This window comes from Cyclopterus lumpus, chromosome 24 (genome assembly GCF_009769545.1).
Source record: "Cyclopterus lumpus isolate fCycLum1 chromosome 24, fCycLum1.pri, whole genome shotgun sequence".
Classification (NCBI taxonomy): domain Eukaryota; kingdom Metazoa; phylum Chordata; class Actinopteri; order Perciformes; family Cyclopteridae; genus Cyclopterus; species Cyclopterus lumpus.
The window spans coordinates 1,789,809-1,809,151 of record NC_046989.1 but is presented as its reverse complement, the minus strand read 5'-3'; the positions used below and the strand labels follow the sequence as shown (position 1 = coordinate 1,809,151).

The 19,343-nt window shown below is 43.0% G+C and overlaps 1 protein-coding gene across 10 annotated transcripts in view; it reads right to left on the bottom strand.

Moving 5' to 3' along the window:
• myo6a (myosin VIa) overlaps window positions 1-19,343 on the bottom strand; it is a 64,506-nt gene extending 45,163 nt beyond the window's left edge. For 9 of the 10 annotated variants that reach the window (XM_034527347.1, XM_034527346.1, XM_034527348.1 and 6 more), the window contains exons 1-10: window positions 19,121-19,340; window positions 9,890-10,010; window positions 7,502-7,571; window positions 7,170-7,243; window positions 5,637-5,766; window positions 4,587-4,692; window positions 3,928-3,983; window positions 3,303-3,400; window positions 3,049-3,213; window positions 2,382-2,462 (exon numbers count right to left, since the gene is read on the bottom strand). In XM_034527347.1, the coding sequence (XP_034383238.1) occupies window positions 2,382-2,462; window positions 3,049-3,213; window positions 3,303-3,400; window positions 3,928-3,983; window positions 4,587-4,692; window positions 5,637-5,766; window positions 7,170-7,243; window positions 7,502-7,571; window positions 9,890-10,006 (897 nt within the window). In that variant the 5' untranslated portion in view covers window positions 10,007-10,010; window positions 19,121-19,340. Of the gene's footprint in view, window positions 1-2,381; window positions 2,463-3,048; window positions 3,214-3,302; window positions 3,401-3,927; window positions 3,984-4,586; window positions 4,693-5,636; window positions 5,767-7,169; window positions 7,244-7,501; window positions 7,572-9,889; window positions 10,011-19,120 lie in introns of all 10 variants that reach the window. The other variant, XM_034527350.1, reaches the window with a different exon arrangement.

Genomic DNA, 19,343 nt, shown 5'->3' with positions numbered 1-19,343 from the left:
ATAGATGTATAAATGGATGTATAGATGTATAAATGGATGTATGGATGTATAGATGTATAAATGGATGTATAGATGTATAAATGGATGTATGGATGTAGAAATGGATGTATGGATGTAGAAATGGATGTATGGATGTATAAATGGATGTATAGATGTAGAAATGGATGTATAGATGTATAAATGGATGTATAAATGGATGTATAGATGTATAAATGGATGTATAAATGTATAAATGGATGTATAGATGTATAAATGGATGTATAGATGTATAAATGGATGTATAGATGTATAAATGGATGTATAAATGGATGTATAAATGGATGTATAGATGTATAAATGGATGTATAAATGGATGTATAGATGTATAAATGGATGTATAGATGTATAAATGGATGTATAGATGTATAAATGGATGTATAAATGGATGTATAGATGTATGGATGTATAAATGGATGTATAGATGTATAAATGGATGGATGGATGGAACAAAATGGTTCTTACTCTGCCGTTTTATGCTTGAATTTAATAACTTATTCTATTTTAGTGTCAATCGTATTAACGTGTCCTTTTATGAAGTGTTTTCTTTGGCTGGTTTTAAGTTTTTATGTAAAGAGATTTTAAGATATATATTTAACGAGCATCAGGAATGTTTTGGTTTCATTGTCTCGGCCAATGAGGTCTCGTTTGATTTAAAAAAAGGGTAAAATAATGTTTATTCAACCTCCACAACTGAACTTTATACACTGAGAACTTTTGCCCAATTCAAACCAGATATATCGTACTATTTTTATATATTAAAAATCATAATTTAATTGCAGATTTCTCTCTTTTTTTTCCCAGTATTTTTATATTTTTCCATCTTTTATTGTCTTTCACTGTGTTTATTGTTATGCTCGTCAACAACAACACAACAAGTCCTGCATGTGAAAACCGACCCGACACCGACTCCGATTATAATTCATATAAATCTATATTTACTGTGCGCTGGTTGTTTCTGCCCCCTGGTGGCCAGAATGAAGTAATGCAGCTTCAATGTTTGAAGACAGGAACTTTGGTCGCTTATGAAATACTGCACTTCATTAAACTAAATTAAAACACTTTCATTATCCTCCATCCCAACTTTGAAGATTTAAATTTCAGAACATTTCTACAACAACAAATGATTTTCAAAATAAAGCTACAAGACGGTGTTTATTAGAAGTACGTACGAAAAGACAAATAATTAGTCGAAGGCTATTTATTGGGCTTGGTTGAACATTTTTCACCTTATGCTTTGAGTGAAAAAAAAACATCAAATACTTATTATGTATATTGATGTATTTACATTTGTGTAACTATTGCGAAGATAAACTAAGTAAACAAACTGTGCCACATGTTGAATTATGGTACATATATTCATGAAATTACCTTCTATTAAGGTTATACTTGTCAAACTTGTATTATGTTCTTCATCTTTAAGCAGCACGTTCTTGTCACAGTTTATTATCCATAATAAATTAATCGGTGCACAAGAACACGGGTTCAAGGAGAAATGCTGCCGCTCTCTACACGGGAAACATAATCATGGATATCCATGTGCATGAGAGTAATTAACACGAAAAATCATGCATTATTAAAAAGATACGACGAGAGAGAATCCTCAACGATCCAAAGAAAGTTATGAACTTAATTATAAATCTATATGATTGGATTCATAAATCTCAGTAGTATATTATTCCCCTATAATCTCTCCCCCTAACGGGTGTAATAATTAATAATATTGCGCTGCAGGGAAATGCAGCCGCTGTTATGGAATATTGTGCATAATTAATCAAACGCCGGAGGAGCTAATTTCACACGATGATCTCTTATTAATGCACCGCATCAGACGGGCTGCTAATTATAGCATATATATATATATATACACACACACATATGTGACAGGGGTCTAGGTTACAGAACAACTGATTATTTCTCATTAAATAGATTTAACTCGGCTTTTGACTCGGCTTCGAGGGCATTTCTCTTCATTTTGGGACATTTTATAAACGATTAATAAAAGATAACGCCCCTTGGAACACCGAGTACCGTAATACAATGATGTTTTTAAATATATTGATCAATCATTAAAGGGGCTCTTTGATGGAGATACTCAGAGTGAACAACTTGGCTTCTGAAAGCACCATAGTAATAATACAGTAATAACATATTAATAACCATAAATACACAACCGGGACCCCAGAACAACAACTCGGCTTGTGAAATGACCACAGTAATAACCACATTAATAACCACAGTAATAACCACATTAATAACCACAGTAATAACCACATTAATAAAGCTAAACTAACACGAAAGCTGGCTTCAAGCCCGACCTCCACTCAACAGGAGGACAACGTTACCTCGGAGCTCTTGCGGTTCTGCAGGACCTGCTTGTCCGTGTCTTTGGAGGCGAAGAAGCGAGTGCATCCTCTGTTCAGGTACTGAGAGAGAGAGAGAGAGAGAGAGAGAGAGAGAGAGAGAGAGAGAGAGAGACAGAGACAGAGACAGAGACAGAGACAGAGACAGAGACAGAGAGAGAGAGAGAGAGAGAGAGAGAGAGAGAGAGAGAGAGAGAGAGAGAGAGAGATGAGCTGCACTGTGGACGACATTTCAGGCAAAGCCTTTGAGGCATTCTGTGCTGGATGCTTTCATCCATTCAGCCTCACAGACTCAGAGGAACCTAAATCCATCATCTGAAGCATGCAGAAAGAAGTTCGATATTTATCATATAAAAAGGTCTTTCTAGACAATAGAAATGCTGCTGGAGACTCTCCATGTTTATGTTCTGTGAAATACAGAAAAGGGTTGTAAACAACCACATTAAAACTGGTCAATCGGGTTAAATCTCGAGGAGTCCGTTAAAGCACCGGCTGCTGGTCGCCGTTAAAAAAGTCAAAATGGCCGACTTCCTGTTAGGTTCAGGGCCTCGCCTCCTAGAGGACATTGTGTCACCGAGGAGGCGACCTGAGAGGTTAAAGGGGCGGAGCCTGGACAGTCGAACCCAGACTGTGGAGAAGAAGCTCGTACCCTGAACGTGTCCGGGGAGCTGAGGTGGAACTTCTGCCGGATGTCCTCGGACGCTCCGGCAGACAGCCGGTAGAAGATGTGGTAGTTCCTCTCCTCTTTGCTCTGTCGGCAGATCCTGGACTTCTCCAGCAGGTAGTGCGACACGAAGCCGCCCACGACGGCGTTCTGCGGAAACAGAGATATGGCATTTCACTGGTAATCAAGTAGAGAAGAAGCAACACGTCGTAGAGGTGTTGGGTCTCTCTCTCTCTCACCTTCTCGTTGAAGTGGATTTCCACAAACTTTCCGAAGCGGCTGCTGTTGTTGTTCCGGACGGTTTTTGCGTTCCCGAACGCCTCGAGCAGCGGGTTGGCTGCAGGGCGAGAGGACCATAAACAATACATGAACAATGCATGAACAATGCATGAACAATGCATAAACAATACATGAACAATGCATAAACAATACATGAACAATGCATAAACAATACATGAACAATGCATGAACAATGCATGAACAATACATGAACAATGCATAAACAATACATGAACAATGCATGAACAATACATGAACAATGCATGAACAATGCATGATACATGAACAATGCATGATACATGAACAATGCATGAACAATGCATGAACAATGCATGATACATGAACAATGCATGAACAATGCATGAACAATGCATGAACAATACATGAACAATGCATAAACAATACATGAACAATGCATGATACATGAACAATGCATGATACATGAACAATGCATGAACAATGCATGAACAATGCATGAACAATACATGAACAATGCATGAACAATACATGAACAATGCATGAACAATACATGAATAAACACAAACGGGGCAATCGATTCAAAGCTCAATGTGAAGAGAGTCTGACCTTCTACTATCCTCTCATCGATGTCCTGACCGGTTCCATACGAGCTCGTCAAGTATCTGAAGTACAGGAAAGTAAAGTAAGGTACAGTACAGGTAGGTACAGTACAGGTACAGTAAAGTACAGGTAGGTACAGTAAAGTACAGGTAGGTACAGTACAGGTACAGTAAAGTACAGGTAGGTACAGTAAAGTACAGGTAGGTACAGTAAAGTACAGGTAGGTACAGTACAGGTACAGTAAAGTACAGGTACAGTAAAGTACAGGTAGGTACAGTACAGGTACAGTAAAGTACAGGTACAGTAAAGTACAGGTAGGTACAGTAAAGTACAGGTAGGTACAGTAAAGTACAGGTAGGTACAGTACAGGTACAGTAGAGTACAGGTACAGTAAAGTACAGGTAGGTACAGTACAGGTAGGTACAGTACAGGTACAGTAGAGTACAGGTAGGTACAGTACAGGTACAGTAGAGTACAGGTAGGTACAGTAAAGTACAGGTAGGTACAGTACAGGTACAGTAGAGTACAGGTAGGTACAGTAAAGTACAGGTAGGTACAGTACAGGTACAGTAGAGTACAGGTAGGTACAGTAAAGTACAGGTAGGTACAGTAATGAATAGTCCCTCATACAGCCAGTGAGGGATCCTGGTTCAACGCGTCCTCACCTGAGCACAAACTTGGTGTTCTCGGTCTTGCCGGCTCCGGACTCCCCGGAGACGATGATGGACTGGCTCATCTTCAGCACCTTCATGTCCCGGTAGGCCTTATCAGCTGGAAGCAGGAGCAGGGTTAGGTTACCTCACACAGGTAGGGGCTGTGACTGCCGCCTGCTGGACGGAGGGGGAACTACAACGGTGTTTGTTTGGAGGATCAATTGTCTGATTGATTTGCTTTTTTTATCGGATTTAAAAAGACAACAACAATAATATAGAAACAATTCTGAACTAAAATATCATTACGTTTATAGGTCTGGATGAGTTTGCTAAAGTAGCTATTCAGTTCTTTGCAAAAGATTGTGCTTATATTTATATAAATATATTTATATACAAAATATTTATATTTATCTACTAAAATATATATATGAAATATAAAACAAATAAATTCATCTTACTTGTTTTAATATAAGTACGTATACCGTTTATATGTATATATATATATATATATATATACGGTGTACAGGTGTATATATATATATATACACACACACACACACACACACACATTCTTATGTATGTATGTATGTATGTGTATATATATATATATATATATATATACACATACATACATACACGAGGTGAATTAATAAATGGACGAATGAATAGATGAATGCATTAATGAGTGAATAAATAAATGAATAGATGAATGAATTAATGAGTGAATAATGAATGGATGAATGAATAGATTAATGAGTGAATGAATAAATTAATAGATGAATGAATAAATGGATGAATGGATGAGGAAGAGGCTCACCGATGGCGTACACGTGCGGCGGAATAGATGAATGAGTGAATGAATGAGTGAATGAATAGATGAATGAGTGAATAGATGAATGAATAAATGAATAGATGAATGGATAAATGGATGAATGGATGAGGAAGAGGCTCACCGATGGCGTACACGTGCGGCGGAATAGATTAATGAGTGAATGAATACATGAATAGAAGAATGAGTGAATAGATGAATGAATGAATGGATGAATGAAGAAGGAGGCTCACCGATGGCGTACACGTGCGGCGGCAGCGTCCCCAGAGAACGACCTCGGTACTTGCTGATGGTCTCTGGGTTGTAAAGCTTCGGGATGTCATAGTACGGATTCACTGCAATCAGGATGTTGGCCACAAACGTCTGGAGGGGAGGAAGAGGAGGAGAGGAGGAGGAGGGGAGGAGGGGGAGGATGGGAGAGGAGGAGGAGAGGAGGAGGAGGGGAGGAGGAGGGGAGGAGGAGGGGAGGAGGGGAGGAAGAGGAGGAGAGGAGGAGGAGGAGAGGAGGAGGAGGAGGAGGAGGAGGAGGAGAGGAGAGGGGGAGAGGAGGAGGAGGAGAGGAGAAGGAGGAGGAGGAGGATGGGAGAGGAGGAGGAGAGGAGGAGGAGGGGAGGAGGAGGGGAGGAGGGGGAGAGAGGAGGAGGGGAGGAAGAGGAGGAGAGGAGGAGGAGGAGAGGAGGAGGGGAGGAAGAGAGGTGGAGGAGGAGGAGGAGAGGGGGAGGAGGAGAGGGAGGAGGAGAGGAGAGGGGGAGAGGAGGAGGAGAGGAGGAGGGGGAGAGGAGAAGGAGGAGGAGGAGGATGGGAGAGGAGGAGGAGAGGAGGAGGAGGGGAGGAGGGGGAGAGAGGAGGAGGGGAGGAAGAGGAGGAGAGGAGGAGGAGGAGAGGAGGAAGAGAGGTGGAGGAGGAGGAGAGGAGGAGGAGGAGGAGAGGAGGAGGGGAGGAGAGGAGGGGAGGAAGAGGAGAGAGGAGGAGGGGAGGAGGAAGAGGAGGAGGAGGGAAGGAGGAGGAGGAGGAGGAGGAGGAGTAGGGGAGGAGGAGAGGAGGAGGAGGAGGAGGAGGAGGAGTAGGGGGAGGAGGAGGAGGGGAGGAGAGGAGGAGGGGAGGAGGAGGAGAGGAGGGGGGGAGGAGGAGGAGGAAGAGGAGGAAAACAGGAGGGGAGGAGGAGGAGAGGAGGAGGAGGAGAGGAGAGGAGGAGGAGGAAAGAAGAGGAAGAGACAGAGAGAGAGGTAGAGGAAGAACAGGCAAGGATAAGAAGAGGGAGAGGGAAAGGAAGAAGAAAGAAAGGGAGGGGGAGTCAGGAGGAGAAGATGAGAGGAAAGAAGACAAAAAAAGAGGAGGAGAAGAGAGCAGAAGAAAAAAAGAGGGAGAAGAAACAGAAGAGGAAGAAGAAGAAAGAGAAGAAAAAAGAGAGAAAGAGTAAAAAGAAACAGAAGGAAAAGAGGAAGAGAAGATGAAGACAAAATAAAAGATGGAGGATGAAGAAGAGAGAGAAGGAGTAGAAGAGATCGTTGTGTGTTACAACATGATCTGTTCTTCTGTTGTGAACCATCTGAATTATTTGTTAAATAACCTGAATAACTTATTAATTAATTAATGATATGATGCAGTTCCCTCTCCAGCCACCAGGTGTCAGTGTGCACCGAGTAAAGTTCCTCAGAATTATCATGACAGAAATACTTAAATAGATTAAGAGGATTCAGAGTTAATATTTTAATAAAGATTTTTAAAAGTATTTATTTATTATTATTATTGATGTAATAACTCACATAAATCTTGTCTTTGCTGTATCTCACGCGCACGTTGTTGAGCAGAGTGGCTTCATTCAAGTACATCAGAGAACCTGAGACACACAATAATAATAACAACACATTCAACAATAAAAACATCACACGTGTTAATAACTAAAGATGAACATTAGACAATAAATGTTCAATGACATCAGTTATTCCTCCATAAATGTGCAGATTTAAATGTGCCGTGTTTTTAAGAAATGAGGCTGAAAGAAATATGTATTTGACCTTTGACCCGCCGACGGGTCGAGATGACCGTATTTGACATATTATAATTAAAATAATATTAAAATAATTAAACTTGTTACAGTTGTCCTCCACATGCTTGTTGACGTCGTCCTCTGCGGGAAACACCTGGTTCACAGCGGCCAGAAAGGTCTGAGGAAGGAGGAACACGTCAAAAAGATCAGACAATGTCCAGTAGATCATGTGATCAGTAGATCATGTGATCAGTAGATCAGTAGATCATGTGATCAGTAGATCATGTGATCAGTAGATCATGACATCATGATGTTTCTCTCTCATCATGTGACTTTGTAAACAACCAATCAGTGTTTAGACCAACAGGAGAGCTAGTAATGTTAGCTAGTACCGTTAGCTAGTAACGTTAGCAGCATCGCTAACGGAGAACCAGCGAAGGTTCACTTCATTTACATTATGATGTGTTCAGGCTCCGCTCAGTGAAAATGGGGACTGGCTGAAGGTAAATGATAACGTTCTCAATCATCATAAATAAATAAATAAATATATATATATATATATATATATATATATATATATATATATATATATAGAGAGAGAGAGAGAGAGAGAGTTCATCATTCTGTTTATAATGCAGCTTGTCACACACACACACACATATATATATATATATATATATATATATATATATATATATATATATATATATATATACACACATACATACATATATATATATATACACAATAAAATCTGTCAACTCTTTTGGTGAAAAACATTATACATTATAACAAACATTATATATATGCTGCATTATTAACAGACTGAGGTTCTCGATATTATAATTATATATATTTTATATACATTTTTATTTATACGTATACAGTATATATATATATATATATATTATGATAGATATATATATATAAATACATTTATAAATAGCAATGTATATAAAATATATATATATATATCATAATATATATATATATAAATAAAAATGTATATATGATTATATATATATATATAAAGTACAAGTATTAGCAGCAAAATATAAAAAATACAAAAACTAAAAGTACTCACTATACAAAATAACAGATTATATTACTGGATTATTATAATTATTGATGCATTAAAGTGTTGCTAAAAGTGGAGCTCATTGTAATGTTTTTCTATTGTTATTAGTTTATTAGTATCTTTACGTTGCTGCATGGATTCCACAACTTTAGTTACTTTTCATGGAAAGAATTTACATTAAAAACACGCGCTGATCTTTTTATGGACGTCAGAATTGAGATATTTAGATGTGACACAACAAAAGGAACCGCTCCTTCTGAAGGCCTCGTTAACGCCTCTTCCCTCTAATCCGCCCGTTAGAGAGCCGCCGCACGGCCTCCGGTACGCCCGCCTCGCTCTTTCCAGCGGCGCCGTGCTCGGCATTCTCAGCCCAAACTGGACGGATTCCACCGCGTGAGGAGAAAAGAGGAGGAGGAGGAAGAGGAGGAGGAGGAGGAGCAGAGCAGCTAAACACTGTTCACCCTTTCATCCCCAGCGAGGAGGAGAGGAACAGCGATTGTTCTCCGGCTCTCAGGAGGCCACAGAAACATCTGTGATTATTACATCATGTCACGTGTGTTTTGGTGCTTAGCTTTTAGGATGCATGTGTATTTTATTCGCTCTAATTTGACTTAACAGTTTTATCAGAGTTGTATTTTTTTATTTATTTATTAATATTTGTAAAGCACTTGAAAAAAGGTGCTATTCAAATAAAACTTTATCGATTGATATACACACAATAATCTTGACTACAGATTACGTAATAATAATAATCCCTGAACTGACACCAACACTGTGACAAAGACTGAACGACGGGGATCCTGCTCCGTGTCCAGCGCCTGGATTTCTGCCAGCAAGTGAACGCATCGCCAGCCGCTGGCAGCGTTCAACAGACCGGACTTTGTTCTGACCGGCAGACGAGAGTCGGGCTGCAGAACCAGAGCTTATGAGAGGAACCCAGAGACACAGACTGTCCTCGAACGCAACCAAAGCATGAATAATGGGTGAATAAAGAAAAAGAAAAATCATTTTCAACCTTTATCAGTGATAAAATTCCTCGTAGTTTTGTAATGTTTCTTTTTTTAAAAATAATTTTTGGGGAATTAATTAATTTTTTATACTTTCGTTTTTTTTTCTAATTATGTAATATCTGTTATTAATTTCCAAAGCTTATCCTTGAAAAAAATAATTAAAACTATATTATAGAAGAAGATGTAACCCCTGTGTTTTATGGGATGGCAGGACACAATTAGCAAGGACGATCTCTCAATCACAGAGGCATTCTGGGAAAAAAAAGATTATGGAGAAGTACGCCGAGCTTCCCGGCGTTGCCACGCCGACGGGGCTCTCGGGGACATTAAAAGCTCGGGCGTCGTGGTGAAGAGCTGCTTCATTACGCCACAGACACAGACAAAGGTCAGAGGTCAGAGGTCGCTCACCTTTCCCTTCTGTTTGAGAGGTTCGATGCTGAGGCTGTCGGCTCCGATGTCCACGATGGTTCCCAGCTGGAACCCGTCCGCCGGGTGGGGCGCCCACACCGGCTTCCCGTCCTCCATCGCTCTGGAACACATTAATAATACAACTATGAATATATGGAATGTATATTACAACCAGTAGAACTCAAATACGTTGAGCTAAAATGACCAAACTAGGACCCGAAGCCATCAAGAACCCGACCGAACACACACGATGTGTCTTTGGCTGAAACGTGTGTTTTAGTGCTTCTTCAAACAGAAAGACAAAGAAACGGGTTCACGACATCCGACTCTGCTCATGAGCCAAGTCGTGTCTCACAGTTTCCACCCAGCATGCATATCTATCTATCTATCTATCTATCTATCTATCTATCTATCTATCTATCTATCTATCTATCTATCTATCTATCTATCTATCTATCTATCTATCTATCTATATCTATATCTATATCTCTCTCTCTCTCTCTCTCTCTCTCTCTCTCTCTCTCTCTCTCTCTCTCTCTCTCTCTCTCTCTCTCTCTCTCTCTCTCTCTCTCTCTCTCTCTCTCTCTCTCTCTCTCTCTCTCTCTCTCTCTCTCTCTCTCTCTCTCTCTCTCTCTCTCTCTCTCTCTCTCTCTCTCTCTCTCTCTCTCTCTCTCTCTCTCTCTCTCTCTCTCTCTCTCTCTCTCTCTCTCTCTCTCTCTCTCTCTCTCTCTCTCTCTCTCTCTCTCTCTCTCTCTCTCTCTCTCTCTCTCTCTCTCTCTCTCTCTCTCTCTCTCTCTCTCTCTCTCTCTCTCTCTCTCTCTCTCTCTCTCTCTCTCTCTCTCTCTCTCTCTCTCTCTCTCTCTCTCTCTCTCTCTCTCTCTCTCTCTCTCTCTCTCTCTCTCTCTCTCTCTCTCTCTCTCTCTCTCTCTCTCTCTCTCTCTCTCTCTCTCTCTCTCTCTCTCTCTCTCTCTCTCTCTCTCTCTCTCTCTCTCTCTCTCTCTCTCTCTCTCTCTCTCTCTCTCTCTCTCTCTCTCTCTCTCTCTCTCTCTCTCTCTCTCTCTCTCTCTCTCTCTCTCTCTCTCTCTCTCTCTCTCTCTCTCTCTCTCTCTCTCTCTCTCTCTCTCCTCTCTCTCTCTCTCTCTCTCTCTCTCTCTCTCTCTCTCTCTCTCTCTCTCTCTCTCTCTCTCTCTCTCTCTCTCTCTCTCTCTCTCTCTCTCTCTCTCTCTCTCTCTCTCTCTCTCTCTCTCTCTCTCTCTCTCTCTCTCTCTCTCTCTCTCTCTCTCTCTCTCTCTCTCTCTCTCGGCTTCCAGCCAAACTCAACAACGGCACCCAGGTTTCTACGGGAATTACGCAATAATTACCCAGAGTTCAGCCTGTGCCGAGCGGGCCTCGAGCTCAGTGGGTGTTGCACCCGGAGGCCGAGCGGCGCTCCCTTCGGGTGTTCTACGCTGTCCGAGGGGCACCAGAGAGTTTAATGGACTTGTTATTGGTGGGAGACGACGGAGCCCCGTGGGTCAAAGGTCGCGGGTTCAAGCAGCAGCAACCGTTTATGTCTCCTAACGAGCATCCTGATGTCTCCTAACGAGCATCCTGATGTCTCCTAACGAGCATCCTGATGTCTCCTAACGAGCATCCTGATGTCTCATCGACCTCCATTGAAACACGTAAACGAGCCTCGCTGTTGCTCCTAGTGGACAAAACCTGCATCGCATTTAATTACAACATTAAATAAAAAAAGTCCAATTATTAGACATCGTGGGAAAGGTGTAAGTTCAGAGGGAGAAACTGACAAAACGCTCGTACTGGTTTTATTGATTTCCTTTCGGCATCACGTATCCTTGATATTGTGAAGTCTTGACATTTAAAAACAAAAAGTACCGACTTTAAACGGTTTTCAGACACGTTAAGTGTTTTTTTTAAATCACACCATTTATTGTATTTGCGAATTTAGCCAGTTCATAAAATTCAGCGAAGGCCTGAAGGCCGGCGGGCTGGATGCAGATCAAAGGTTGCCGGTAACTCATCGTCAGGGCTGTAAAACTTCCCCGTGAGCAAAGCAGCAGCACAAAGGAAGCAGGACGACGCGACGCGTGTCAGAGTTCTCACGGCTGACGGCGCGGAGGTCAAGCGAGTACAAGCGGTATCCGACCCGCGGTCATAAAGTCGGAGTCACAAGGAAGCTGCTCTGAGAAATAAATAACCGAGGACACGAGGTCCATATCTTATCCGCTTTGCCTCCTGACGAACGCCGTCACCTTGAACACGACGTTCATGATGGTGAAGATAAAGAATCTCAGGGGGTGACTCCTCTGGTTGTATAGAAGTCTATGCTTCATGTGGTAAAGCTGCATTCTCTCTCCTGACCACCAGGGGGCGACTCCTCTGGTTGTATAGAAGTCTATGCTTCATGGGTTGAAGCTGCATTCTCTCTCCTGACCACCAGGGGGCGACTCCTCTGGTTGTATAGAAGTCTATGCTTCATGTGGTAAAGCTGCATTCTCTCTCCTGACCACCAGGGGGCGACTCCTCTGGTTGTATAGAAGTCTATGCTTCATGTGTTAAAGCTGCATTCTCTCTCCTGACCACCAGGGGGCGACTCCTCTGGTTGTATAGAAGTCTATGCTTCATGTGTTAAAGCTGCATTCTCTCTCCTGACCACCAGGGGGCGACTCCTCTGGTTGTATAGAAGTCTATGCTTCATGTGGTAAAGCTGCATTCTCTCTCCTGACCACCAGGGGGCGACTCCTCTGGTTGTATAGAAGTCTATGCTTCATGTGTTAAAGCTGCATTCTCTCTCCTGACCACCAGGGGGCGACTCCTCTGGTTGTATAGAAGTCTATGCTTCATGTGGTAAAGCTGCATTCTCTCTCCTGACCACCAGGGGGCGACTCCTCTGGTTGTATAGAAGTCTATGCTTCATGTGTTAAAGCTGCATTCTCTCTCCTGACCACCAGGGGGCGACTCCTCTGGTTGTATAGAAGTCTATGCTTCATGTGGTAAAGCTGGTGTTTCTACATAACTGTTGTCCCGACATGATTCAGATTATGAAAGATGACTGCATTAAAATAAATATAAATGTTTTATTCGCCTCTATCTATAGAAGACTGGTGAGCAATAAAGAATTATGCAAATATTCTGTCTGTAATAAAGTATTAAAATACTAATGTTGCCGATTTGTGTAATTCTTCCAGCATATAAAATGCAAATAGTTGTTTTATGCACATCACATTAAACAAAATTAAAATAAAAACCTCGGCCATGAATTTGCCGACTGCAGCTGAACGGATGCCGGCAGCGTTTTAAAAAAAAAATTTTTTTAAGAGCATTGAACTAAAAGCGCTTCACTGTATTTGCAGCCGCCGCCCTTCGATATTTAGAAACCCGGCGCCTCACCGACGGGCATCGAGCGGTCGGCTTCCTCTGGAGCGCCGTGCCCGTCGACGGTGAGAGCTGAACAGATGGTTCCCAGTGCAGGTACTGGTCAGAGCTGCTGAACGGGTTCTTACAAAGACAAAAGTACATCTTTACTTTCATTTAAAACAAACAAACTGAAGCCACCTTCAGCTTTCACAGAGAAGAACCGTATTCTCTGTCTTTCTTTGGAAAGTAAAGAAAGTAAAAAGGGAAGTAAATAAAGTAAAATGGGAAGTAAAGAAAGTAATGGACAGTAATGGGAAGTAATAGTGAGTCACCGATATGAACGACGTTCAGCCGGCTGCTGGATCAGAGGAGGTTTATTTTGGGCGCTCTTCTCTTTGCTCTTTGTGGTATTTTGGGATTTCTGGTTAAACTCACTTCACACTGACACTTTTGTTTTATTTAAAGACACATTACTGAAAACTAGACCTGTGAGGAAGACCAGGAAGGATGAGATCATGAGCCAAACACTAAAGACAGGGATATATATAGATATAGATATATATATATATATATATATATATATATCCCCCCACAAAAAATATATATATACAAATATACACATATATGAATATTTATGACCTCTAGTGTCACAAAGACCTCAGAGGATTAATTGATTATGAGCATCGTTAACATTAAACTTTGAACGTTTAAGCTATTTTTAGCTGTAATGCTACAAGCCGTTTGAACAGCCAGAGAAATATTATTAGTATTTTATTAGAATATTGGAAAACTAGCGTTTCATAATCTTGTTTTTTTAATCAATATATTTTTATATATATTTATTTCTGATATGTCGGGTGCCATACGTATTTATACATATTTTATTTTGCTCCAATTCTACCATTTATTCATGACACATTTATTTTAGAATTTTTAAGATTTTTTTTTTTTTTGCATCGTCAATTATTTATAGAGCACTTTGTGATGCATTTAAAAAATGTTTTTAAAAAAGAACTTCCTTTACAGTGAGTCGAGGGTGTACTGTCCCTTTAAGAGAAAACCCTTTAAAAGCTCAGGAGAACCAAATGAGTTCAGAAGTCGAGCTGCAGCAGATGTTACTTTGAGGGTTTGAGAGACACAGGAGGGGTGTGTGTGTGCGTGTGTGTGTGTGTGTGTGTGTGTGTGTGTGCAGACAGACAGCTGATTGTTGCAGAGCATCGGGGTCACGTGGAGAGCCTGCGATGTGTTCAGGGACCCTGAGGGCAGATTGACAATAACAAACAACCGTCCACAAACACACAAGTCTGTCCTTCAACTCTACAACTCTATTTACACACACACACACACACACACACACACACACACACACACACACACACACACACACACACACACACACACACACACACACACACACACACACACACACACACACACACACACACACACACACACACACACACACACACACACACACACACACACACACACACACACACACACACACACACACACACACACACACACACACTTAAATCCTAAAAAGCAGAAATGTCACAGCTGTCCAAGCTTCTTATAAAGTCATGTTGTCCACTGCAGAATGGAATATTGATTATATATTGGCCGATACTTCCATTTGATCTCAATGCATTCGGTCATTATTTTGGGAATGAAATAAACTGAATGACTAATATAAAAGTTGAATTAAAAATATATGTTTTCACTGTATTAAAAATACAAAGATATAAATACAGATTTATGTATTTATTGTATCATGAAAATGAAAAAATTTAACATTTCTGACAATAATAATAATAATTATCTTCCTCCTTCCTCTTCCTCCTCCTCTTCTTCTTCCTCCTCCTCCTCTTCCTTCTCCCTCCTTCTCTTCCTCCTCTTCCTTCCTCCTCCTCCTCTTCCTTCTCTTCCTTCTCTTCCTTCCTTCCTCCTCCTCTTCCTTCTCTTCCTCTTCTTCCTCCTCTTCCTTCCTCTTCCTTCTCTTCTTCCTTCCTCTTTTTCCTCCTCCTCTTCTTCCTCCTTCTTATCTTCCTCCTCCTCCTTATCTTCCTCTTCCTCCTCCTTCCTCCTCCTTCTTATCTTCTTCCTCCTTCTCTTCCTTATCTTCTTCCTCCTCCTCTTCCTTCTCCTTCTTTATCTTCCTCCTCCTCCTTCTTCTCTTCTTCCTCCTCCTTCTCTTCTTACTCCTCCTCCTTCTCTTCTTCCTCCTCCTTCTTATCTTCTTCCTCCTTCTCTTCCTTATCTTCTTCCTCCTTCTCTTCTTCCTCCTCCTCCCTTCACGTATTTATCCAACAGCAGTCTGGTCTCTGTTATGACTCCTAACATGAACATTACCCAGCATGCATCACCCACAGCCGGTACGCTGTTGACTGTTCAAACATGCTGTTGCTCCAAAAGGAAGATTTAAATGGTTTTATTTCTCGTTATTTTTCATTATTTTAAATTCCACACTTCGTCATCTTTGATGAATAAACGTAATTTTACAACTGTAAAATCACCTTTTTCAAAAAAAATATTATTTTTGTGTTCCGTTCACGCGTCTTCGTTTCTGATGATTTCAGCCGAGGAATTCGCTGAAGTTTTACAAAACTAACCAAGTTTAAAGATTGACCCCCCCCCCCCTCCCCCCCCCCCCCCGGAGCCGAAGTCTAACACCCATAAAGAGTGAGTCACGAGCGGCTAAGAGGTCGCAGCTTACGGGGTCAAAGGTCACGGTTCCTCACAAACAGGAAGTAGATCCGCGTGTTCAGGCTCTTCTCAAAACGTGCAGAAGCAAAAGCTCCCGATGTGTTTTATTGATGATCAATATTAGTAATATTAGTTTACTTCGACCTGCGTCACCGCTTTCTGGAGGTCACGTCAAGGTCGTCTTTGCAGCTTTGTTTCTCTTCCACGGTGTAACGCTTCCTGTCCCCGAGGTCGTGGTAATATGCCCTCGATGAGGTCACTTCCTCACATAATAAGCAGTAATTCAGTCTTTTGAAATCTTCAAAATGACTCAAAAACCTCTAAAAATCAGCAGCGCCACAGGTTCAGAGCCGTGAAGCGAGTTTCAAACTCGTTTTAATGTTTAATAGAGAACGAGGCAGATTAACCGGGTCAAAGTCCTGCTGGAGAAAAGCCACAGGAAGTAGTGAGAGAATCTCTATAGATCGATCAATAGATATCTAAATATAATAAAGAGTAAAGCCCGATAGAAACTCACAGCCGGAGGCAGAGGAGGGACCGTCTCAGAATCCTCTCGTCATCTAAAACACTTCCAGACGAGCCCAAACACAACCGGGTGTATTACCCAGCATGCAACTGCTGCGGCCTCGCGCCGCACCAGCAGGAGGCCTTTGGGTTTGTAAAAACAGGTCAACTCGCTCAAAATAAAACATCACCAAACACTTTAATTAGACTCAAATTCTAGGAAACGGGAGTATTAATAATATTCATATTGCACCCTTTGGCTTCACTTGATTGTGTTTCCTGACAAAACTAAAATGTGAAGTCGTAAGCGGCTCGAGAGGAACAGAGAGGAATACGTGTGTGTGTGTGTGCGTGTGTGTGCATGCGTGTGTGTGCGTGTGTGTGCATGTGTGTGTGTGTTTGTGAGTGTGTGTGTGAGTGTGTGTGTGTGTGAGTGTGTGTGTGAGTGTGTGTATGAGTGTGTGTGTGTGTGTATGAGTGTGTGAGTGCGTGTGTGTGTATGAGTGTGTGAGTGTGTGTGTGTGTGTGAGTGTGTGTGTGAGTGTGTGTGTGAGTGTGTGTGTGTGCATGTGTGTGTGTGTGTTTGTGCGTGTGAATGCGTGTGTGTGCGTGTGTGTGCATGCATGCGTGTGTGTGCATGTGTGTGTGCGTTTGTGCGTATGTAGTTTCCTGACAAAACTAAAATGTGAAGTCGTAAGCGGCTCGAGAGGAACAGAGAGGAATACGTGTGTGTGCGTGTGTTTGTGCGCGTGCATGAGTGTGTGCGTGCGTGTGTGTGCATGCGTGTGTGCGTGCGTGTGTGTTTGTGCGTGTGAATGCGTGTGTAGGTGCGTGCGTGTGTGTGTGCGTGTGCGTGCATGTGTGCATGCGTGCGTGTGTGCGTGTGTGTGCATGCGTGTGTGTGTTTGTGCGTGTGAATGCGTGCGTGCGTGCGTGCGTGTGTGTGCGCGTGCGTGCGTAACAGGAGACGTCTGAACTCGGCCGCTCCGTCATCACCACATGAGAGAAAGCGACGCTGCCGTCGGCCGCTTCGTCTCACACGATGTCGACGAGCAGCAGCTTTTCATTTAAAACCCAGGAGCTGTAAACCCCGCCATCGAACGCATCGTAGACATGGAATGGCGATACCTCGTTCAACTAAAAGGTTTTATTCCACGCGTCTCGTTTTAAATCTCGTCACAAACGAACCGTTTATAGTTTAATAGTGTTAATAAATTCTGAGCTCCTCGGTTCAACAGGAAGTGACGACGAATCAGAGAAGCTTGGACTGAACTTCAGGAAGTGAACAGGAAGTGACATTTATAGATTCTGTTGATTAATGTAACAGGAGTAAACTAACATCCAGAGTAAACTTCCAGGATATTCCAGGAATTCCTCGACTAGTTTCCCCGACAATTCCCGTCTCTGATCAGAGTACAAGTACACGGGGGCGTACCGCCGAGTACGCGGTGGCGCCCTTAATGGCCGAGGGTGCACATGAGCAGCTCATCCTGGACGCGAGCCCAGAGTGCCGACTGCTCTTTCAGGAAGTCACGTCTCTGTGGCACAATCAAAAATAATAATACAATTGTTAACTCCTGAAGTACTTTCACCCCCGCCGCTGTAACGTGCACATCCCTGAGGCCAATTCAATAATCAACATGCAGCCATTCAGGATCACTTGTTCCCCCGAAGAGGACTTTGATCCCTGGGGAGGTCCTGGACTTGGGGGAAGGACCGGTTACAATAAGCACCATTGTGCGCGTGACATAATGTGACTTTATGACAATAAAAAGGGCCATAAAAAAAAAGGAGGATGTGGAAGAGTCAAAGTCCCGTCAGGAGTCGGCGAGGCCTCCACCCCAAAAGAATCCCCCCTTTCTATGTGCGTTACACATCTCAAACTGCATTTATGACCCACAAAGAAACACAATGGTAAAAAAAGACAACACAATGAGCGCAGAGAGCTCTTATGCAATCATGCAACACAATAATAAACACACACACACACACACACACACTCCCCAGGAGCTCCAGACGGGATCACAAAAGGCCCCGAACACACCACCAGCCTCAGCTGTTCTCATGCAAAACATGTCCATTGATTCTGCTTCTTCCCCCGTGCGTGTGCGTGTGCGCGTGCAGGCCGCAGCCATGCTCATGTTGTGAGATGTGACATATCGGTTCATGCCGTGTTGTTGCACAGCGGCACCCCCCTTACAAAACTACAACGCGCTCGTTATAGCTCGATATGTGCCCCCCCCCCCGTTTAAAAAAGACCTGAGAACGTTGAACTCCGACTGTCGCACGCGCACGCGCAAACGCCACGCACGGCGATTCATCACCTTTTTTTTTCTAGAGGAGATCGTCGTGAATTCTGCGTGCGCGTTAAATCCACGCGACGCGCTCCCGAATCAGAACCAGACTTGTGCTTTAAACACCGGCTGTGACGCCCGGCGCTGCCCCGCAGAGCGAGCGCCTCCGCCGGCAGCGGCGCCGGCAGCGCCCCGGTCGGCCGTCGCGGAGAAACGGGACACGGCGGAGGGTTCGTGCCGAGCGGCGGAGCTTTAAAATGTGGGTTTAATTACGTTTCTATGCGCGCGCGCGTCCGTCCACTTCCGTGAAAAAGGTTAAATTGACGACGGTTTTAATGGAGGTCCGGCGGCGCGCGCGGTGCCTTACCTCGGTGGGGGACGCGCGTGCACTCCCGGACAGAGAGAGACCGGCTCAACGCGCACGTCGTCGTCGTTCTTCTTCTTCTTCTTCTTCTTCTTCTCCTCCCCGCACACACCCTCCGGGCTCGGGGGTCGTTCTCCGGATGATACGGTGTCCGCTCCGGCAGCCTGGGCCACACTCTCCCCGCCCCGCAAGACTCCGACTCCCGCAAGCCAGCCTGGGAAAACCG